Source organism: Convolutriloba macropyga, chromosome 8 (assembly GCF_964194025.1).
Source record: "Convolutriloba macropyga chromosome 8, txConMacr16.3, whole genome shotgun sequence".
Taxonomy (NCBI): domain Eukaryota; kingdom Metazoa; phylum Xenacoelomorpha; order Acoela; family Convolutidae; genus Convolutriloba; species Convolutriloba macropyga.
The window spans coordinates 52,164,199-52,189,041 of NC_134475.1; the positions used below are offsets into that span (position 1 = coordinate 52,164,199).

Sequence of the window (24,843 nt, forward strand, 5' to 3'; positions counted from 1 at the left end):
AACATCGGCAAAAATTGCTCTCGAATGACAGGCAGCGCCATTTAATTCAGGGGCTGGAGCCCCGATAAACTTTTCTTTATGGGAGCGAAAACATCAGCCGACGGAAGGATTCGCACCCCAACCTCGTGCGCCCAATTCCGTCACCTCGAGACCTTGCATAAAAAAGACACACAACTTTACAATAATTGCTTCTCATTCAAATTTATACATAATTTATATATTGGATATTACTTAAGTGTTCATGTAAAATTTCAAATTTAAAACATAACCGACTAACGTCGGGCAAATTGCCTCAAACGACCGGCGAGCGGTTGGCTTCATCAGTAGCTAGCCACGGTTTAGTGAGGCTAGCTTATTATTAATTAAAGGGGCGTAAGTTGAGCGCAGTGGGGGTGCACCGCAGCGGGGGTGCAAAAGTGGATTGGGGGGACTGATGTGGGAGCAGTGGGAGGGTGGGGTGGGGGGACAATTTTTTTTGTCTGGAAAGTCCTGTCAAGTAACCTATCTCCTAGACTTAAAAATTTTCGTTGGCCACTAATGGTCGTTTAACACAGAAGAAGACAAAAAACATCGAAAAATATTGGAAATAATTGCAAACTTTAAAATCTTGCAAAAATTCAAGATATTAATGTCTTAAGAACCATTTCATTGTCTCAAGAGACTATCCAGTATTCCTGTTTCAATTGTGAAATGGTTTCACTGAAAAAATATTGATCACCATCCCATTAACTCTAGAAACCATGCAAAAGCTTATGATCTCACCTTGAGGGAGATCCAAAGGCCCCTGGTGGCCGAAAAAACAAACATGAAAAATTCGCTAACATTTATAAAAATTGCTCAAATTCTTTAAAAACATTCCATTACATCAAGTGCAAAAAGTTTTATAGAAAAATGCTGAACTTGTGATAATAAAAAATAAGAAATTAACCAATGACCAGCATAAATTTTTCAGTAACTTATTAACAAACCCTAACGGAGGTTTTCTGACCCTTGAGGCTCAAAAATCCTAAATACTGACAATAAATGTCAAAAAATTGAAAATGGCAAAATTTTCAAAAAAATGATAAAAGACGCGATGTTAAAATCCTGCAAGACATTCCATTACAACTAGAGATTATACAGTAACCTATTTTCAAACCCTAGAGAAGGTTCCTTGGCTCTTGAGGCTGAAAAATCCTAATCCTAAATTTTCAAAAAAGCAATTTTTTTAAAAAATTGCTCAAGTTTGTGACATTGAAAAGTTGAAAAACAATTCCATGGCCAACAACAATTTGTCAGTAACTTATCAAACCCCTTAGGAAATTTTCTGGCCCCTGGGTCGGGAAAGACCTGAATAAGGAAAAAGGTCAAAAAATTTGAAATAACACTTTTTGTCAAAAAAATGCTAAAATACGTGATGTTAAAATGTAAAAACCATACCATTACCACCATATACTATGCAGTAACCTATTATTAAAAAAGGAGGACTTTCCTTGACACCTAGGGGTGATGAAAATCAAAATATGTCAAACAATTTTCAAAAAGCTTGAAAACATTGTGCAAGATAGTATAAATTTGCGTATTTTTAGCGAGCGGTTGTTCGTCAGTAGCTAGAAACGGGAAGGGGTGCATATAGGGCTGATGGGAGGGGGGATGGGTGGTAACAGCGCGCGGGGGCATGCGGGGTAACAGCGCGCGGGGGATGGGGGCAATACTGGGCGAGGGGTCAACAATTGAGGTGTCTTGAACCTCTAAGAACCACCCCCTTCACACCATAAGTATAAGTCTCCAAAATAGTTTGAACTGAAACAGAGCTGAAAAGCTCTAAGAGCACTTAATGCCCGCTGGGCGCTACCTGTTTATCCCGTTTTTGGGGACGAAACGTCAAAAGCGTTAGACGAAAAATCGGTCAACCGAAAAGTCGCATACAAAAGACCGACACGACTAATACAATTGCTACAAACTTCGGATCTGTTCTGTTTCGGCCCCCCATTGTTTTTCATGACCCCCAGTTACAAATTAAATGTTGTTATATAGCACGTTACTATGTAAGAAAGTAGCACGTGTGCCTGGGGGTCATAAAAAATTTATGCTAACTAAGCTGGGGGGGGGGGGGGGGGGGCGAAACAGAATAGATCCCAAACTTCATGTGAGAGTAATTAAAAAGGCTCTGAAACGAAGTTTGAAGGAATCCCTGTAAACATCTGTATCTGTTTTGTGCAAAATTTTTGCTTGGCCTGTTTTTTCGCCTTTGTTCTGGAACATTTTTTCGCCCGAGTGTCCTTTTCTGGCTTGACTTCTAAATTTTTAGGTGATCTAATTTAGTTTCAATCCGAAATTAAGTCCGTTGCAAATATAAAAGATATTGTAAGCGAGTCAATAGCTTATAGCGGTTAAAGTCTCAATCAACCATCAGGAAGATCGTGGGTTCGAGACTCATGTATCGTTTTTCCCCACTTTTTGCACCTATAAAAAGTAATCTATGCTAAATCCTCTACCCATCTGAATTAAATTATCGACCCTGTTGTTCGCGAGCAATTCGTCCGTCGTTAGTCGGTTTATAGTTTAATATTGATACTTCATTCTCACCATCATCATCATGGTGTATGGCAAAAAGTTACTGAAAATTGATGTTTTAGCGACAACTATAAATGATTAGTCTGCCCGTCAGATTGGTCAAGCGGATGGTACAAACAATTAAATAAACACTCGAATACTCAAATACATAAATGATAGGATGGAATTTGTAAGATATACGAATTTGCAGACAACGTACCAATAACATTTCACTATTCCAAGCAAATTTTTGCGGACAGCTCTACAGAGTTTAGCAACGGCAACACTACATCGCATTTTGAGGACGAAACACCAAAGGTAAACCAAATCCCATCCGACGACAAGTAGAACAGCAGTTATAGTAGATACGGGAAAACTACAGTTCCAAAGCTTCATGGATTAAGAAACGCGGACGCACATTAAAGATCCAATATTCAAAAACAGATTGATCACGCAGTGCAATCGGTGTCAAGAAAGCATGCCTCAGGTAGAACAACACTGACAAAAGCCGGCCCAAAAAGATAAAGAAAAATCTAGACTGAATATTTGAAATAAAGTCTACAAGTGCGCACTGTTACCAATAGTCATCTTGCCAAATTGGCACAGAAGACAAGTGTTACACAAATATAGCTAATTATGCTTCACTGAGACCGGACTTACAAGAAAGCTTAAAAAAATGCCAGCCCTAAAGATCTGAGAAAAAAGCTATCAGGACAAATTCTATTGAAACGAACGAAGACAGCATTCAATGCTGTCTTCAGTGAACGCCCAGCATTCAATGAGTGAACGCCCAGCATTCAATTTAGAACAAAATAGCCAAATAGGCCAAACACCCCTCGGATGAGAATTCCAAAACAGGACTTCGACCTACGAAGGCTTAACAACGACCCGGCCAAACTCGACTGGTCCGCTAGTAGACGAACCAAAAGCCAATTGAAGACACTTCCACGTTTAGAAGCAGAGCACGCGAGATAAAGAAACCAAATAGAAAGATTAGTAAAGTTTGACTTTTCTCATGCTTCCACCACAGCAGATTCACCAACCAAAACTTTTGAATGCCATTAAAACTTTGAGCTCAACTATCGGGTCTCAATACCTATCGGGTCTCAAAATTACAGCAAGCAAAATGAGAAATTGTAAATTCTGTGGCCACACTAACTCCGGGTAAGACCAAGTTGCCCAGCCCCATAATCATTCTACAAATTTCTCGCAATTAATAGACGTTGACTGTAAACTGCGAATGTAGATTAAGAACAAAAGTAGAATTATAATTTTGCCGAAATTATTCGAAGCGAAGGCGAAAAGCTACACCAACATGAACCAGATGGTGGTCTTCAAATTGCGCACAGGTAGGGTTTCGTCGGGGTTGCTTCGGGTTTAGGATCGCCTCAAGAGATATTGCGAATCGTCAATATTGATAACAAGCCAACCAGCTTAGAATACACACTGTTCGAAAGCAGGTCCGCTTGAAACTTAGCTTTTGTTTGCTTTGGCATGGTATCACCTTTGACACGCTAATTCAATTTCAAGTAAGTTTATTCCTTACCTTTCATGAGTACAAATTTCCCGATCTCGTCAGCAGCTTTAGGATCTAAATGTTTCTCATTCACCATTTCGCTTCTCACTTCTTCCCATTCGGCCTTGTCCAACTTATCAATTGCGGAGCAGATTGCATTGAAGCTGTTAGAAGGCACTCCACACACTGCTAGTAGGCCATCGAGTAGCTTTCTGTGGTTGATTTTGACACAATATGAGCCCACATCGAGTGAGTCCAATATTTCACACACAATTTTGATACACTCTGAATCGGGGAGGAGACCCTCGTATTGACCAGCAATATCAAAATCCTGTAACAAAGAGCTCTAGAAAATTAAAAAATATTTGGTTAAATTTTTCTGCAAATGCTGGTAATGACATTTTGACAATGCCATCGTGCAAAATCGTCAGAACTTTTACTTAATTGATAACACGCTAAGTATAACAATAGTGGCACTGAATCAAAATTAGAGGTGCCGTAACCCATTTGCAAGAAAACCAATGGTCAAAAGAAAGAAAGAAAGAAAGAAAGAAAGAAAGAAAGAATTAATTTCTCCAAGTACTCAATATAAACAAACTATAACAAACATCAATCTATAAAGAGACTCGGAGGGGACAGACAACGGGACAAATTGTCCTCAACTTTCTGCCCTTCATAAAGGAAATACTTTAAGGAAACACATTAAGAAGTAAACTTTTCCCAATTTCCAGTTCCAATACGAAAATTTGTGCGAGAAAATTGAATCATGGTACTCAAAGTTTCTGTTTCCTTCGAAAGAAGCCAGGCTCATTCTGATAGTGCTGTAGCATGCACGTAAATGGTATTAAAGAAATAACCCTTACAGAGAAAAAATGTGTTTTACAAGCTCTCTGTTGTTAAGTATGTAAGAGTCTTTCAATTTGTGATAAAGATTACTTATGTCATTAACAGTGCAGTTACCAAAAGTAGTAAACAGATTCTGTTTTGCTAACAGATTATAAAGTTTTGCGGCGCGAAATCGCACTGACAGTCTTCCAACTTTTTTTCTACAAAGAGGTTCATGCAGAAGATTATAAGAATCATTTCTAGTAGATCTTTTGTTCTCAAAACTAAATAAATCATTAAGGTATTTTTCGGAATGCAATTGGTATATAGATCTCAGGACAAACTTCAGCATTTCGTAGATATGTAGTTCGAATACTGACAATATTTTGTGTCTCTGAAATATATCTATAAATTTTTTCCAAATTTGAATATTTTGTGCAACCATATAATAAAATACCGTATTGTATTATTGGATTTATTGTCTATTTAATAAGTTTATCACAACAATTAGGCTAAATAATAGCCGTTTGAGAGGCTGACGGCGGCTATTAATCAATTAAGCATTTCTTGTTGCCAAGCATCGTAAAAGACACATGTCTAATTTTCAGTGTTTTTTTAAATCAGCGTCATGTTATTCCTTCCGTGGCGTGATCATAGCTCTGGGCAATCGAGTTGGTCTAAGTTAAAGTTACCGATTTCGGCGTTCCACTTTTTCAAACCTGTTAGTTTCACCTTCACCCCCTATCATTTCTCCCTCTATCATTTCGCATTTCACCCCGATTTTAATTCCTTAGACCTGGTGCAATTAACATTCAAATAAGAGATACGTGGGATTTGGTTGAAAAGTTTAGTGATTAACACTCAAAATTGGAAGTTCGAAGGGTTTGGGGAAAAGTTTTGGGTTAACAGCTAGTGGGTCAAAATATATGATGTTGAGATATGGGGTTAAATGTATCGGGGTAAATATAAGTTAGGACAACAATTTCATAACAATTAGAATGAGCACTTACACACTGATAGAATTCTCGGAACCTTCCACGCGTGATAGCAGGCTGGTCTCTTCTGTACACTTTTCCAATGTGATACCTCTTGATAGCTTTGATTTTGTTCATTGCACAATATCTGGCAAAGGGCACAGTCAAGTCGTACCTCAGGGCCAGAATCTCACCACCTTGATCAGCCAAATCGTAAATGAGTTTGGAGTCTTCGCCGTATTTTCCAGTTAACACTTCCTGAAAAGAAACGACTCAGTATTGCAGTCCAACTGCATTGATTCCCAGAGCATTTCACTGTGTCTATTTAATAACAAACCTTGAGTTCAAATACAGGTGTGTCGATGCTCTCTGCCCCGTGCTTCTTAAAAACATCGATGATTTTCCCCATCACTTTCTCACGCACCACCATCTGATGAGGTTCTATGTCTCGAGTTCCCTGAACAGATTAAACATTGAAATAAAAAATTGAAATATTGAAACTTTGGAACCGTTTCCAATTATCCCTGAGAAAATTATTAATTACGCATTAATTTACTCGTGTACGGTTATGAAAACAAATATATTGTTCACGCTGCGAAAAGAAACATATCCCCAATGTCTACGCTATAGTTTGCAAAATCAAAAATAATCTCATTTCCCAAAATTTTTTACGATATTAGAGACGGCTTTTTCGTAAACATAATATACCACTTTGAAGCACTGCTCTCTATGGTACAGGTTTTGGACTAAAGCTGAAATTAAGTCACTGACTTTTGGGTACTTGAGGATTGTTTTCTTTCCATGTTTTTCCTGCGGTCCAAGCTGAGCTTTGAGTGCCAATAGTTTAGCTACTTCGTCGTCGATCTGAAACGTTAGAAATAACTAGCAATTTCTGATCTCTTATATTTGTTCCCACCCCACTTGTGGGGGGACTACATACTCAAATGCGTTTTTATTGTTCAGACAATTTTGGCCGATCGATATATGCAACACAGAGAAATGTGAGAATGCGAGAATCATCATCAAAAAGTTCGTTCAGCGTAGAATTCGAAAATATTTTTTTGTATTTTGTTTTTTTTTCGAGGAGTTATCGAGGGTTAAAGTTTTGAGTGAACACGGGATGTTTGGCATGATTTTGTTCACTGTTAGTGTAATTTTTCTTAAGAATTTTTCTATAAAAATAGTAATTCAAGATTACATTTCACGCCTCAAAATGAATCAATGTTGTGTTCCAAATAGACGAAAGGCGATTAAAAGACTAGTTCTGGTCCCATAAGGAAGTTGACTACCAAAAAAAAATCGATTTCTATTTGAGAACTCATATTTTAGAAAACTTCTCATATTTTTTTGTTTTTTAAGTCACCTAGAGACTAGTCAGTTTTCAAATCGGGGTTCGAAGCCGAATGAACAAAAAATTGTTTTCAAGGAATCGCTCATGGCTTTTTTTGGCTTCGACTCTTGAGTTTTCGTGATTTTGAAATTTTGATTTTCGGAGGTTTTACAAAAATTTGGAGTCCTATGGCATATACTCGTTGACTGAAAGTGCAATAAGTTTCGTTATGAGCATTAAGTGAACCTATCTAGTTCTTTGAATGGACAGCTAATGGCTGTAAAGACTTAAAAACAAAGTTTCGACATCAATATTTAACATTAACCAATCATAAACTTAATTTCGCGAACTGTAAGTCAGTTTCAGTAGTGATAGGACCCTCTTCCTTCCTACTGCTACCAAAATTAATTTGGTTAGCGGTTTCATCTTCTAACTAGTGGTTAAATGACTTCAAAGCCACAAGATTTCAAGAAAAAAAATTTTGGATATTTTCTTATCATTAGGTCCTCTAGAAATCTTATCGCAATAATCTATATTGATAGCTCCCATTGGCTTAGAGAAGACGTTCAATGGATCATAGAAAAAGTTTTCAGAGAAAAGCATATGTTTTAAATGGCGTCGACATTTTCTTCTCGCACTTTTCTACTGAATTTTTCCTGTATTTGTTGTTTTCATAGTCAATGACTTGTTGTAATGTCTTACTGATAACCTATGAATGACAAAAGTCCTTGTAGTCCTATCGAGGCATAGTATTTTGGCTTCCGTTGAAAATTATTGAATTTAATGGCGTTGATACTACACGGTTTTTTTTTTCAAAAATTTTGTGGTTTTAATGTATTTGTTCAAATTTGTTGATTTTTGAAGTCATTTTGTCAAAAAAAGAAGAATGTCATTGCTGTTAAAAATTAATTGAAAAAAAAAGTTTTTACTGCAAAGCTCATTTTTCAATGGCTTCGCTACTTTGCTCGCACATTTTTTTGAGTACTGTTTTTGCCTGTTTTTGTTTATTCTTCCGACAGCCGTAAAGTGCTGATCGGTCTCAAAAGCTTGTAATTGAGGATTGAATGAATGATGTTACCCAGAGCAGTCAGTTTGTAGCGAATAGTCTTTAAGTTTATAATATTATTCATTTTAAAAGATTTTTCAAACATTTCTGTTTTTCTTGTTCTTTTCGTCAACTTGTAACTTATTCTCATCACTGAGAGTTCTCATCTTATTCCTTGTATTTCAAAAATTAACATGTATTCAGATATTATGTAATTATGTTTTGTTTTTTGGACAAAATGCATTTTCATAAGTTTTGTGAGTGGTGTATTTGTATTTATTTTTCTCTTCTTTCAGCACATTCACGAGACATCGCAATGATTTTCAAATGTTGCCCAAATGAACTTATTTATTCTGTCAGTTTAATTTTTTATTGATTTAGTATATATAAAAACTGAAAAAAATACAATGTTCAGATAATAGCTAACGATTTTTCTCGTAATCTTTTTAATGGCAGATCTCGTGAGCGCTGTAATGAGGCATGGCATTATGTAAATCAATTAGTAGTTAGGTTGTGTTACGATTTTTGAAAGCTCAAACATGTAGATGAGCTCGGGTCGGAATATCATGTGCGAGCGCACATTAACGAGCATCCTTGTTAATAATATGAGCTATGATACTTCAATTTTGAGGCACTGAAAAATAGCATCAACCCATTAGACACAAGTCAAGTTAACTACAGAAAACTTAGGAACAGCGGTTCCATTCGCGGAAAATTAGACACATTAGATACATCATTAAAAAATTGCTTTTATCGCCGATCCCCTACAATGTTCGGAAGAAATCATTGGCCCTTTCCTTCAGATTATGGACAAACCATCTCAATTTTTCTTTTGTGGAAAAGTTGAATATCTTTTATTTCTGGTCAAATTGTTACTGGAGCATCCTACATTTTAGTACGACAGTCGTCAACTTTTCCTTCTCGTTCGACTGCTTAAGTTCTTAGTGTGTTGTCTTCTGATATCAAAGTCATTGAAAGAAAGCTCATCGCACTTTTGCATCGGTGTTGCATCGCAAAACTGAACAAATCTGTCGACGAGCTGCACCTTTCCTAGGTTTGATGATGTTTGCAACGATATGATTTTGGACTGGTGTTGACACGTTATAATTGTATTTATTTGGTGAACATACATTCAAACCAAATCAGACCATACAGAAGCGCAATGCTTTTCAAGGGAGGCCTGGACTCTATTATTCCCCACATCTCAGACTGTTCTTTTAGTGAGCATGAATGCTCTTTTTTTGGTGACTATGGCCACTTTTTTTGCGTCTGAAACTTTCACGAGGTACCATCATTGCAGCCAACATTGGTCAGGCTATGGTCAACCTGGAGCTATGGTTAAGCAAGAGCTCATCCTTACAGACAGCCTCACGGAGGCAGGGGATTGATCTCTCAATCTCGGCCATCACTCCATAGCCTCTCGGCCATCACGCCATTTACATCTCGGCCATCACGCCATTTACCTTTCGGCCATCACGCCATAAGACGTTGTTCTGCCTCCTCAAAATTTTATTTTGTAATTAAATTAATCCTGCCTCAACAAAGGATTTCTTCTTCAGGTATCAATGAAAAGCTATTGAACGACTGATCTGATCTTTGACTAATTTTTTCGAAGAAAGAATGAGGGTAAAATTTCTTTCAAATTTCAGATATTTTCATACTTTGTATACACTTAATTGCCTGATTATGCATGCAATTATTTGCCAAATAAACGCGAATTATAATAACATAGAAGGAAGGCTGCAGAATCGAAGCAAAACTAGACTCAAACTACAGCTGGTTAACTATTCAAATAAACTATTTACTTCGTTGAACTGGCCAACGTATTAGAAAAAAAAATCGGAGCAAAAAACCAAAGAACAAAAAGTGAAGAACGATAAATTTTTCGAGACCAGTTCCTACTACAAGACAGTTATTCTGGACGTACGGTGCGATCCGATACTCTTGGTCAATAACTCACGACAAAAGGGCAAAACTAAAAACACGTTGCATGCCGAGACAACACAGGAAACAGACAAAAAATAAAACGATGCGCGATAGATTGAAAATTTGTTGAACGCAATCCCAGCAAATCCACTCAAGTGACGAGCTCAAAATAATTATTCGCCAGAACCCTTCCAATCCAATAACTTTGTTGTTTGGTCAGTGACTACCTGTACAATAGGTGATGCAATAGGCAACAAAAAAACCATCATTTTTCATCGTTTTATCATTTTCAACGGTCTTTCAACGAAACGTTTCAAATTTAATTGCTCAAAATAACCCAAAAATTTTACGAGAAATAATAACCGCAACCAAAACTGTCTCCGAGAACTATAAAACCCTTCCCGTAACCAAAACTATACAAAATCTCAAAAGTGCATTCAAAAGGATGAAAAATGTTTCAAGTTTCGTTGATGCGCAGCCGATGCCAATCGCCTTGTTTTGAATTTGATTCCTCCCCCACAGAGTGAGAAATTATTTCGATAATCAATTTCAGATAATCAATTTTTCTAAATCAAACCCATTTTACCCTTAAACGCTTTGGGTGGTCCTGATACCGTAAAATTGATCGAGAATTGTGGAAACTCCATAGGCACAAACTCCATTCGCACAGCAACTCACCGGGATCTTTTGTTTGTGCCCCCAGCTTGGTGGGTGCATATTATTTGCACCCCTTGGGTGCATATTATTTGCACCCCTAGACGCACGTGTCATATTTTTCCATAATGATTTTACATGTAATGACCCGTTCTCTCTGAATTAATTAGTTTCATATACTGGAGACAATGAAGAGAACAGGACAACTAAATGTCTTTCCTGTAAGAACACCATTTGAGAACAACCAATCTGCAATTGGATGCGAGAAGTGTGGCGCTTGGTTTCATGGCTCCTGTGTTTCTCTATTGCCTGAAGACGTCAAATGAATGCGAGGGTCAAAGAACTGGGTCTAGCTGCGTGATCAATGTCTCAGCTCTGATGTCGTCTTCGGAAGATAAGTTGAATTCCATTCTTGATACAATTAAGAAAAAATTGTCCTCCATTTTTTAAAACACCCTGCCGAAAGCTCTGAAGAAAGTAGTGGAAGAAAGCATTCATCAATGCTGGCTTCTAAAGAGGAACAAAGTACTAGTTGAGCTGTAAGAAAAAACATTGAAAACGTTGATGACAGCTTACACTTTATAATAACAGGTGTACATGAAAAACTTGATTCAGTTGAAGCTAAACCAGACAACGATTTCATTGATCAGATTGTGAAGCGTATTGGATTAAATTACGACGGAAATGTAGTGTCTGTCCAACGACTTGTTCAGAGCAAAATCCGAGAAAGGCGAAAATGCAGGCCTTTAATGGTATCATCTAACTCCCATTTTTTGTCCATATGTTGTGATCGAAGCTGAAATCTACAAAATTACGCATCCGATATACATTAAGATGTTTCCGTCATCGGCCGTTAGAGAAGTCGAAAGAATTGTAGCTAAACGCTTCGAGATGATAAACGCGGAAGGTAAAGATTGAAACACCACGATTGAGGTGTTCGGGTTCCAGTCATTGAAGTAGATTCATGACCGAAAAGTATCAATTACTTGCTGTTTGTTTAATTGTCAATCAAACTCATCCATTGATCGCCGAAAAAATATTCTATTATTCCCATTATTCCTCGAATCATCTGAGTTTTCTGTCGCGTTTCTTACAGAAACTTTGTTATCAAATGAAATACAGAAGTCAGAAGTGTTTTTAACGTCAAATTTACAAGTTATTTTACGGCAGTCAATTTCTTGCATGGCAATCGATTTATCCTTGCAGTCAAACCGCTTTAGCTGTTGTTGAGCAATTTTAGGAGACTCGATAATCAATTTCTTTGTAAACATCTAAAATCGACGAGCCTCATCGCCTTTTGCTGTTAGCTCAGTATATTTGGCTTACTGTTTCAGGGATTACCTCCATCAGTTTCCAAAATTTTAAACTTCTAGAGGAACAAACAACTACAATTTTTACTTTCTCAGGAATTTTCCTGGGATTGATTGGCCAATGCTAAACTCTGAAAATTCAAATGAACGCAATTTCATTGAGCTTATGATTGCATGGTAAAATACTTGATCTGATTTGAGCTGATAATCTTCCATTATGTCTCTTTAATACAAGTTTTAGTGATCACAAAGCAATTTGCTTCAAAACAGCTCTCCTAAAAACATTACTGAAAATGTTATTGAGTTTGCCTACGCAAGGTCTTCTTTTAATATCCAAAGTTAGTTAATATCCAGTTAATTTCCACTTTCTTAATAAAAGTTTGACATTTTTTATTCTTAAATGTGGTCGCTTAATTGTCAGTATTATACAATTTGGTCCGGCTATCTTAACCAACCGTTGTTGAAATCTGTTCTCATCAAACGAAAAAAGCGACAGAGTACCATATTTTGGTTCGTCGCATACACTGCATCTTCTCAACCGACGTTAAAAACTCTTCCTAAAGCTTTGGCAAATTTTCGGCTCATATCTCAGCTGCAAAAACAGAGCTGATCATTGACTTGAAGTCATCAATTGAGTTGAATAAATGCTTCTTCGTCGAAACGTTTAATTTCATCAATCAGATACACTGCTTTCACTTCCTGTGTTCCCTAAAGTTGGGTTCCACTTGTCCATGCATAATTTTTTACGGTGATCACAAAGCTGATAGCAGTTTTGAGAAAGCTCAGCCTATCAATGTTTTCAAGCTGTGTTCAACCCAGATAAGAGCCTCAAGGAAAAGATTCAAACACTGGATAACATTCTGTTGAGTGATTTCTCTTTCACTGTGACTGAAGTTTGCAATGCTTTGAAGATTTGTAAAAATGATTCATCAATTAGCAGTAACTTTATTCCTTTGTTTGTTTATAAGAATGAACTCACCTACTGGCACCCTTAATTTTCGAGCTTTTTTAAACATTTTGACGTCTCGGGTGTGGCATCATCATTGGAAAACCTCATTTATTACTCCATTGCACAAAAGTTTCCAATGCTTTGAAGATTTGTAAAAATGATTCATCAATTAGCAGTAACTTTATTCCTTTGTTTGTTTATAAGAATGAACTCACCTACTGGCACCCTTAATTTTCGAGCTTTTTTAAACATTTTGACGTCTCGGGTGTGGCATCATCATTGGAAAACCTCATTTATTACTCCATTGCACAAAAGTGGTTACACGCAAGACAACTAATTATCGGCCCATTAGCAAATTACCCAAAATATCAATCGTGTTTGAACGGCTCATCTTTAACTTTATTTACGCTCAGGTACGATATCAAATATGGTTTCATGAGGAATCGCAGCACTGTAAGTCAGCTTTTAGTTTATTTGGAGTGTTTCTAGCAGCGGAGCTCAGCATGCAGACTGTTTTGGCGGTATATTTTGACATCAGAAAAGCATTTGATAATGTACCACAAAGCTCCTGATAAAAAAGTATCTTATGGTTTCTATTCTGCTTTTATTGAATTGTTCGAGTCATATTTAAAAAATAGAACATAGAAAGTTAAAGTTGATAATGCTTTCTCTAACAAACTTAATGTTACGTCTGGTGTTCCTAAGGGTAGTGTCTTGGGGCCGCTTTTATTCATTTAGGTGATTGATACTATGACACTCACGCGAACGCTGCAAATCTTATTTGTAATGTGAAGACCTCGAAAATTTTACGGAGCCTCAATCAAGTGACATTCAAAGAGATATTGAAAATCTCTAATTTTGGTTGCAATTCAATGGATTACAATTTCACCCTGAAAAATTCAGCTCATTTCGTTTGGATAACAACATTAGCAAATTACCCAAAATATCAATCGTGTTTGAACGGCTCATCTTTAACTTTATTTACGCTCAGGTACGATATCAAATATGGTTTCATGAGGAATCGCAGCACTGTAAGTCAGCTTTTAGTTTATTTGGAGTGTTTCTAGCAGCGGAGCTCAGCATGCAGACTGTTTTGGCGGTATATTTTGACATCAGAAAAGCATTTGATAATGTACCACAAAGCTCCTGATAAAAAAGTATCTTATGGTTTCTATTCTGCTTTTATTGAATTGTTCGAGTCATATTTAAAAAATAGAACATAGAAAGTTAAAGTTGATAATGCTTTCTCTAACAAACTTAATGTTACGTCTGGTGTTCCTAAGGGTAGTGTCTTGGGGCCGCTTTTATTCATTTAGGTGATTGATACTATGACACTCACGCGAACGCTGCAAATCTTATTTGTAATGTGAAGACCTCGAAAATTTTACGGAGCCTCAATCAAGTGACATTCAAAGAGATATTGAAAATCTCTAATTTTGGTTGCAATTCAATGGATTACAATTTCACCCTGAAAAATTCAGCTCATTTCGTTTGGATAACAACGATACTGAACAATCTCAACGTCTTAGTCCTCTAACACGTAGACTCCATCGTGGACTTGGGAATTGTTATTTGTAAAAACTTGACACGGGATAAACACATCAATTAGTGCATTGCAAAAGCGTCAAGAGTTTTAAATTACGAAACCTTCCGAAAGGAGTAACTGTCTTCCGACGGAAAATTCTATATAAGTCACTCGTTTTATCAATCTTGCAATATGGATCTCCGAAATGGCCATCCTCTGTAGTGTCCCTAAAACTTGAAAAATTTCTATTTCGTTGTCTGAGATGGACTCTGTACCGGTAAGAGCGATTATGTTGAGTGCAAGAAGCGGCTAAACATTTTGCTTTTAAAATTCCAGCTGTCACGAACAGATCTGGTTGTCCTGTGGAATTTGGTTAATAGAGTTACTGATTGTGATCCCTATCTTGGCTTTACGACAATTCATACTAGGACTAATCGAACTGGCTACTTTGAAATAAAGAACAAGAAAACTCAAAACAGAAGAACATTTCCTCTTTCCATCGCAACCAGCTGCCAACTTCCTTTTACAAAGAAACATAATACAATTTAGCATGACTAAAAAGAGGTTCATTTTGGAAATTGATAAATTCTTTTTTTAAAGACTTGAATCGAGGACGTTGAAAACTCGTGCTCTTTTTATATAAAATGTTGCTATTTATGCAGGTCTTAAGCATTTTCTTTGCGTTTATTTTTGTAAATTTGTCATTGTTTTAGATTTGTTCTAAACAGGAATTGAACCTTTTACTACTACTACTAACTGAGGGAGCATATTGTACTGGGGACACAAACGGAAAAGATCAACTTACAGTATTACTATCAGGACGCATTAATACACCATGTAACATGTTTAATACTGTAGGCTTGTCAGAACATTACAAAACTGACCACCAACAGATTTATTGTTCATACGAAATCAAGAATAGGGAATTGTGCTGAATCCAAGAATAATGCTACACAAGATTCCCTTGCTACACAATGGTTATGATTTCATCCGCTTCCTATCCAAAAAAATTATATTATATTTTGTGGGCTTGACAATAAGAGTAAATAACCAACCTGAATCGATTTTGACCGTGTTGACATTTTAATCAAGACAGGTGATACGAAACGTCTCAGCGGCAAAATTTGTTTCATAATATCTGAAAAATTGTTTACCTGAGTTTTGTCTGCTTTTGATTCCTTTAGTTTCCGCACAACATCGGCCTGCTTCGATATGCTATCCGCCAGAGAACTTTCTATAGACTCATCCATTTTCTAAAAATGGGATAAGAAAATCGAATCAGGCGACCTTGCTCGTCACTCACACAATTATCATTTCAAAGTATTTTAGAAAAAAGTTAATAATTTCATTATGGCAACTTTTTTAGGCTGTTATTCTATCTGAAATGCAAAAAAAAAACCTGAATTTGATTAGTTCAGTTCAGATCAGTTGATGTTTTCCGATGTAGACCTTTGCCTCGATTCATTCAGAAACATTTATTACACTAGTTAAAGGGACTTAAATCTGTTAAGATTAAATTATCTCAAATATTAAGCAACTCATAAGGGACATTAATCAAACAAATACGCGACAGACGTCCCGGTCTTGTTCCGGTTTTGAAATATCATGTTCCTATCACGTTCGACATTGGTGACTTCATTGCAGAAGCGGGATCTTTTCCGTTTGTGCCCCCAACCCCAGTACGTTATTCAGCCGTCACAAAGCACACGTCATTACATTGGATCAGATGTTTTTACTTTATTGGACAAAATTTTAGTTTGGACATAAAAAACCTGCAGTGCAACAGAGAACAACTTTGGTAAAAGTGACTGTCGAGGAGAAAAAAATGAGATAAAATTGGTCCATTACCCTGACTTGTTCATATATAACTGTATATAACTGTATTTTTCTTGAATCATGACCTCTTTGGAAGGATAAATGACTCATTTTGGCATTTATTGTTTTGAAGATGATATTGATATCTGTCGTGACAATTGGATTTACGTAGCTGTTAATTCATTCTACTGCCAGGAGCTCAATCACCTGATTCTTCTGGTATTAAACAAACTCCGTCCTGTAGGATAACGCTTTCATAGATAGAATTTTGCGGTGTGCGTCTACTCATTTCAATAAAATAGGTGTTTTGCTATGGTAGAATTTTTGAAATGGTAGAATTTATTTGCTAGAGAAATGCGCTGAAAATGATGTTATACCAGACTTTCAAAAATTTCGTGTTCAAAAAAATGATGTTTTCTCTGATCAGGCCGTACGTGGTTTTCAACTTAGGCTACAAAATGGCATTAAACAAAGCGAGAAAATAAAGCCAACCTTGACGCAAGGGCAGACAGTAGTAGGAGTAAACTCTGTCGGGATCTGCACAAAAAATTACTCGGTTCTGTGGCCTTGAACATACGCTTATCTATCCGGAAAAGTAGACTAGAACATAAACAAAGGTTGGATGTAAAAGTTGAAAAAGCTGCCTGTACGTCATGACAGCCCCTTAAAGGAACAAAATTTTGATTCCATCAGAATACTTGACAACATTAGCTTACCAACTTTTGTGAAACATCTTCTATCCAACGGCCCAAAACATCCAATCCGAGACAAATTCAATGATGTGCACTTTTTGGCAGATATAGACAAACTGATGGTAAGCGAAACTGATGGTGAGAAACTGTATGAAATCGTAAAATACATCAACAGCGCGTTGCTTGAAACGAAGGAAAGCTCTATTAAGCGAAAAATATATCAGAAAATGCGTTCAACAGGAGCAACCGCGAAATTTTATGGCCTAGCACAAGTGGACAAGAATGGAATTCCTTTACGCCCAGTGTTGTCTATACCGGGAAGTAGTTATTACAATTTGAATAAATTCCTCACGCCATATTTTGATAAATTACCTGGTGTAAAAGTTAAGTTGTCGACGCTCGATGCACGGAGATAACTAGAATCTGTAAAATTGGGGCCTGATGAGTGCATCGTTTCTTTGGATGTGAAGAGCCTATATACAAATATCCCTGTTAATGAAGCAATTGAAATAGTCTTGAGGCGCCTGCACTCTAGTGACCAATCCCTTGAGTTGTCAAGATCAACTTCGAAAACACTCTTGAAGCTAGCTGTGACAAATGTCTGTTTTAAATGCAATGACAGATGGTTTTGTCAGGTGGATGACTTAACAATGGGAGCATCACTTGCAGTAAACCTGGCGAACATTTGGATGAAGTCATTTGAACATCAGATCAAGTCAACGAAAGTGATCATCTATAAGATTCCTAAAAATGATCTTGAGACCTGCCCTGATTGCGACCGTAGAGTCACCTATAGAAGAGAAAGAGTGGAATGTGAGAAATGTGAGAATTGGTTTCATGTAAAATGCCAAAACAGTGATAATAAATTTTACGCGGAATTGAACCGGAAACTGAAAGACAATTATTACTAAGATATGTAGACGATATATTTTGCACGGTAAAGGGCGAACCGGAAACCTTGCTCAGTAAAGTAAACTCCCTTCATAGGAAATTGGAATTTGTCATAAGACGAAATTTGTATTTTACTATTTTCAGACATGAATATCAATGTAAATAGCTGTAAAAAAAATTTGGAGTGGTACAAGAAACCAACCGACACAAGAGTTGTCTTGAATTTCCATAGCTGTGCACCAATCCAACATAAAAAGAATATTGTAGAAAGGACTGTTCACCGCGTTTTTAAAAGCACTAGCACATGGCAAAATTTTGACAAAGCTCTGAAGGAAACTGAAATTAATTGGCTAAAAAGTCAATACCCTGAAAGTTGGATTTTCAAGATAATCACCGATGCTTTACAGAAAATCACAAGAAAACGTCGATTGAAAAATGAAAGCGAGAAGGTACAACTGACGGGACAAAAATTGTCACCGAAAGATGTTAAACCATTATTTTTCCTGCAGTATCGAGATAACATCAGACTGCAATTGAAGCGAAAATTAGAAAAAAACGTGCAATTGACAACCATATTCACAACGCGAAAATTATGTACTTTCCTACCATCCCTGAAATCTAGTTTTGATAGAAATCCGAAGTCTCATGTCTACAAAATCTGTTGTTGTGGATGCAGTTCCACCTATATCGGACGAACGTGTCGACATTTGGACACGAGAATTTCTGAGCATCAAAAAACCAGTTCACCGGTGGCAAAACATGCAGTGGAATGCTGTGGGGCTCCAACGGCCTTTAATTATAAGATAATTTATCAGTGCCAGGATAGCGAAAAATTTACAATCATAGAAGTTCTTCACATTAGTAGATGCAAGTCACAACTAAATACGCAGGACAAGTAGAAAAGTAGGGAAATAACGCTGAAATATGAAGTGCAGAAAGAATGTTCTACCTACAAATTCTCGAATTTCCAAGAGAGGAATGTTATATTGTGGATCAAAACAAAAATCTCCTTTGCAAAACTCATACATAAAGAGACTCATATTAAATTTTTAGAGTTCTTTTATCATCTTAAGAAACTAAGGTTGAAACCTGTGAAAATTTTAGAAAAATTTGAAAATGTAAATAGATAAAGAAGACACGTTGCTGTATATATGCATATCTGTAAATAATTAGTTAACAAGTTTTAAACTCCCGACAATGCAAATTATTGCGAAAACTTTCGAGTAAGTTAACAATTTTGTATCGACTTTTAACACTTTTTAGCTGTTTCACTATTATTCAAAGAGAGCAGCAATTGAAACTGAATTCTTTTAATTATTTGATCCAATCATTTCTTCCCGGTAGGTGTTAATTGCTTCCATCATTGTATTGATTTTGCCGAAGCAGAGCCCCTTGAACTGTTTTAATGAGGATTGTCAATTGATAACGTAACCCGCGTTTAAAGTTGGCAAAGTGAGTTTGGCCTAAGTTTATGGGTTTAAATAGGAAAAAAAATAATGTACATCTAGATTACCTGAAGTGGATTCTGGCAAAATATCTGACCCTAACTCAGGGCAAAATGACCAACAAGATGCTTCAACACCGTCATTTGTACAAGAAACCACTGACGCCGAGCAATGGGAGACCACTGGCCGCGAATTGAGAAGAAGCACCCACAGACGAACTCAAATACCGGGAGGATGTGGTGATTTCATATACTATTAAACTCGGCTCTTTTGGCCTCTTTAACGGCACCACCTCAATTTGTTATGTTTATTGCTTACGTTTATAGCCCTTTCTTTATAACCCTGGTTATGTTTCCGTTGCTTAAAATGATGCTCATTGTACGCTTGGTCAACTGTCTATTTTATTCAGGTAAAGTCAGGCCACAACAATTTTCAGGCAACTATATGTTTTGCTATTGCTTTGTCCCAGGAATCTCATCCCAGTCGTGATAGCACTGTTGGCAAAGAGTTTTCTCTATAAATAGGACAATATATTCTTGGCAGACCTTCGAGTCTGAAAACTTTATTTTTACGTAGCCAACGTAAAAATATTTTCTTCGGTCGCGATAGCATTGTTGGCAGAGTTATTCCTATTTACGGTTGACTTATTCAAAAGCAATTATAAACAGTATAATTTCACTGTGGCTCAGATAAATCATCATGGCAGACCCAACCCCTTCTGCCAAACTCAATTGACTTGCTCCAGTATTCGATGGCGGCGATGCTGAAAGCCTTAATCTATGGTTGTCTCAGTTTCAGCGATATATACGCGTTACAAAGCCAGCGGAAAACGACACACTAGATCTGTTTCTTTTCTGTGCTGGTAATAACGCTGCCAAGTATTACAATGAAGTAACATGGCAAGAAGTGACGCAAAATGGGAAAGGTATTTAGGTAACAGATTTTTCAAAAGCTGTCACGTTCATCACCAACAAATTTGTCTCTGGAAAAAAATATTCTGTCAGAAAGAATAAAATTGAATTCGGCTGAACAATGACCGAACCAATCGCATACGGATTTATTATCTGAACTGCATCAGATTGCTAGTTCCTGTAATTACCCTACTGCCTTTGGTGACAAATATTTGCTTAATGCTTGTTGCCAGGGACTTGCATCTGACAGCTTGAAAGGGCTGCAAACCGTGCTTTGCTACAGCGACAGCTAACAACGTCGCATTTACCCTAACAAATGCAGTCATTGCCGCAGAAGTTAAGGAATCTGCTTTACAAATTTCTAGCCAGGCTAAGACACCTATATCACTTCCAGCACAAAAAGCACACAAACGAAAGAAGCGTAGGAACACTTGAAAAGAATCCAGTAGAACTAACAAACCTGGACATAAATCTGGTACAAACGCACCTAGTGAAAGTTATTAGCCCACAACATGCACTGGTTTCATACCCCCAAACAAATTGGGTTGATACAGTTGCTACAAGATATATTGCAAAATGTGTAGCAGCCGGTAACAAGCCATGAACCTGAGGCGGATGACCCTTTGAACGATGAATACGGAGAATGTACATCTAGATTACCTGATGTTGATTCTGGCAAAATATCTGACCCTAACTCAGAATGACCAACAAGATGCTTCATCACCGTCATTTGTACAAGAGACCACTGACGTCAAGTAATGAGTGACCACTGGCTGCGAATTTAAAAGAAGCACCCGCAGACGAACTCAAATACGGGGAGAATGTGGTGATTTCACATATTAAATTCGGTTCTATTAGCCTCTTTAATGGTACCACCTTATTTTGTTAAATCTATTGCTTATTTTTATAACCTTTTCTTTATAACCCTTGTTATGTTTCAGTTGCTTGAAATGAAGCTCATTATACACTTGGTCAACTGTCTATTTTATTCAGTTTAAGTGAGGTTACGACAAACTCGATTTTGATGATCGCCAAAATTTTTCCTACGCATTACGATTAGTTTTGAACTGAAAGAAGCTCTCTACTAATGCTAGACTTTTGAAATTGCTGAAAACAAGGAAGAATATAAAAACGATCAGATCATTAGGCAGTGATCATAGTACGCAAAAGAAAAGACGGTGGAAGATCCCTTTTTTGGTTTATTGTTAATCTTTCTAGATAATCGAACAGTTCTTTTAGAAGTTCACCAGCCTTTCCTCAGGTAAATCTTTTCTGAAGAGTTGATGGCTTGGAAACTTGTCGAAGGTTATGTAAAGTTATCTGTAACACCAATTAACAATCAGTCTGGATTGCAACGCCTTGTGGGTGCAATGTAAGAACAACAGCAGTTGGTTTGCCGCGGTCATCATTTCCCAAATCATGCTCACTAGTACTCAAAATCTTCTCAATATGATTGTGTAATTGTTAACTTAAATGTTTATATATTTTTAGAGTCGATCCTTAAAGATTTATCATTATTTATTATTATTATTATTATGAATTCGTGGATATGCCACTGGGGAATCACACCCCGCGTTTACAATCTAGGATTGGCACGACAGCTTGTACATAAACAAATAAAAATCCAAGTACAGGGATTGTTTTCAGTCCAATGTCTATTAAAATAACTCCACATGTATTCAATAAGTTTGTTCTTCAGATTCTCCGGTTAAAGAAATCAAGAGCTCTTTGCACGACGTTTATTCTGAATCCAGTCCTATACCAAAAATTTTGCCTCTGTATTTCAAATCTAGTGTCTGGAAGCACAACACGTCTCCTTCTACCGCTGTTGGTGATGTTGAATTCTTTCGAAAAGTCGACATTGTACCTTCCTTCCAAGATGTTACTGAAAAGTACAAGGTCTTTAAGCACTTTAATGTAGAGTGGTGGTAATAAGTTTGATTTGATCAAAGCATCCTTGTAGTCAAAATTTCCGCAAATCCACTTCAGAACCTTTTTATTGAATTTTTCAATTATTTCGAAATTCGTTTTTCTTAGTTCCCAGCATTCGGATGCAGATAGCATCGACATTGATATTATTGATCGGTATAGGTCGACTTTACTCTTGGTGCAAATGATCGGGGACGTACTTCTTCTCAACCGAAAGAACGATTTTCTGGCCATTCCAACTCTTACTTTCACATGCTCGTTCCAGTTTAGTGATTCATCCATGAACAGGCCAACGTCACGAACAAGGCTTTTGTGGTTTAAATTTCTTCCATTCATAATAAAACAAAAATCTTCTAGGGTGTTCTTATTTCTACCGTACTGAAATTCGCTAATGGAACATTTTTTCAAGTTAAATAGTAGATGGATTTGCAAACTCCAGTTGTGAAGGGCTTGTAAATCCGTTTGCAGTTTTTCTAAGGATTCTTGTTCAGGTCTCCCATTGTAAAGAAGTTTTAAATCATCAGCAAATAGTAAGGCTAACGATGAGAAAACAGCATTGGGGAGATCGTTTATGTATATCAGGAAGAATAATGGTCCCAATACCGATCCCTGTGGTACTCCAGATGTTACAGTTCGCTCATTTGATAGCTGGTACATTATATGTTTTTATTCAATTGAACACAATTTTAAATTGGACATAATTAACATGCAATACATCACAGCATGAGCTTGCTAAAAATGACTGTCGCTGAGAAAACAACCGGTTCATCACACTGATTTGTACATATAGAATTGTGCTTTTTTTCGTTAATCAAAACCTCTTTGGAAAAAGACATGATTTGAATTGGCATTTATTATTTTGAAGATGATATTGATATCTGTCGTGATAATTAGATTTAAGCAGCTGTTACCTCATTATACTGCCAGGAGCTCTGCCTACTGATTTTTTGAATATCAGACAGACTCTGTCCTGTAGGTTATTGCTTTCATAGCTGGATGTTTTTGCTGCTGTGTTTCTACTCATTCCAATAAATTTGATGAGGCGCTAGTATTCAATGAGAGCAACGTTTGTTTGAAAATCGTCTCTTTTAATTATTTAATCCAATCACTTCTTCCAGATACGTGCTAATTGCTTCCATCCTGATGTTGTATATGCCTAAGCATAGCGCCTTGAATTGATTGAAAAAGGTTTCCAACTTTACACCGTAATCCGCACTTATAAGACCTAAACATTTGGCAGTGTGAGTTTGGCCCAGTTTTTTTGGTTTAATCAGGAAAAAATAATATCGATAGAAGAGAACACATCTAATATATTGATTGAACATCACAGAAATCAGTTAATCAATATTGACGTAGTTTTGCTAACAGGGAGTTGTCGAAAGCATTAAAATTCTTTGTTTATTTTGGAGGAGTTTGGCATGTCACGCAAGAGTGTGGTTGTCTCCGTTAACCAAGAATTGTGTAAGAGAAAAAGATATCTGGAAAAAACACCTTGTACAGTACGAATACACACGGAGTAACGATGATCTTCTGAGTCTTTGGGTCCTAATTAGATCACAGTCTTCATTTTATACGAAAAATTTCTTTTCAGCGAATATAGAAATTTGTCGGCTTTTTCATTTTTTCCTGTGATAACTACAAAACAGAACATCTGCCATATGTATTTCCAGATCAAAGATGACTCTTTCGTTTGAATGTTCTAAATAATGCTAAATTTTTTGAAATCGATCTTTTGTCTCCTGAAGTAAAATGTTGTGCAGTTATCTATTATCAATTTGATTTTGCCGCAATTTTCCTACGCACAACGATCGGCTTTGAATTAAAAGAAGCTCTTTACCTAAGCTACATTTTTGAAATCACTCAATTTCAGGAAAAGTTAAAATAGGAACAGAACATTAGACAGGTGATCAAAAAAAGCGAAAAATGGGACCGTTGTTTGATCCATGTGGAATCCTATTTTAATTTATTGTACAGCTTTTAGTTCACTAGACAATCGAATAGCTATACTAGAGCTCCTTTAAGTTGAAACTTTCTGTTAATTTTGTGACGTGGAATCTTTTAGTAGATTACTTAAACTTATGTGTATAAATCAATGCATTTTGAGCAATACGACTGTGTAAAAGTTCATGAAAATTTCCCCCAATTTTAATAGTAGAAGCTCTACATATCATGTGCCCCAAACGCCAGTACGTTGTTCCGTCGTTACAAAGAAAAAGTCATTAAAAAATTTTGATAGATGTTCTTACTTAATTGGACAAAATTTTAGTTTGGACATAAGAAACCTGCAAAGCAACAGAGAAAAATTTTGGTAAAACTGACTGTCGAGGAGAAAAAAAGAGATTGAACTGGTCCAGTACCCTGACTTCTTCATATATAACTGTATTTTTTTTTTGAATCATGACCTCTTTAGAATGATAAACGACTCATTCTGGCATTTATTGTTTTGAAGATGATATTGATATCTGTCTGGACAATTGGGTTTAGGTAGCTGTTGATTCATTCTGTTACCGGGAGCTCAGTCACCTGATTCTTGCAGTATTAAACAAACTCTGTCCTGTAGGATAACGCTTT

General features: G+C 36.7%; 1 protein-coding gene across 2 annotated transcripts in view; it reads right to left on the reverse strand.

Moving 5' to 3' along the window:
- LOC142344822 (histidine--tRNA ligase, cytoplasmic-like) overlaps nucleotides 1–15,868 on the reverse strand; it is a 32,486-nt gene extending 16,618 nt beyond the window's left edge. Inside the window, exons 1-5 of one of the 2 annotated variants that reach the window (XM_075396800.1) lie at nucleotides 15,744–15,868; nucleotides 6,622–6,714; nucleotides 6,188–6,307; nucleotides 5,887–6,108; nucleotides 4,082–4,382 (exon numbers count right to left, since the gene is read on the reverse strand). In XM_075396800.1, coding sequence (XP_075252915.1) covers nucleotides 4,082–4,382; nucleotides 5,887–6,108; nucleotides 6,188–6,307; nucleotides 6,622–6,714; nucleotides 15,744–15,839 — 832 coding nt within the window. In that variant the 5' untranslated portion in view covers nucleotides 15,840–15,868. Of the gene's footprint in view, nucleotides 1–4,081; nucleotides 4,383–5,886; nucleotides 6,109–6,187; nucleotides 6,308–6,621; nucleotides 6,715–15,644; nucleotides 15,724–15,743 lie in introns of those variants that run through there. The other variant, XM_075396801.1, reaches the window with a different exon arrangement.
- Between the last annotated feature and the right edge of the window lie 8,975 nt (nucleotides 15,869–24,843).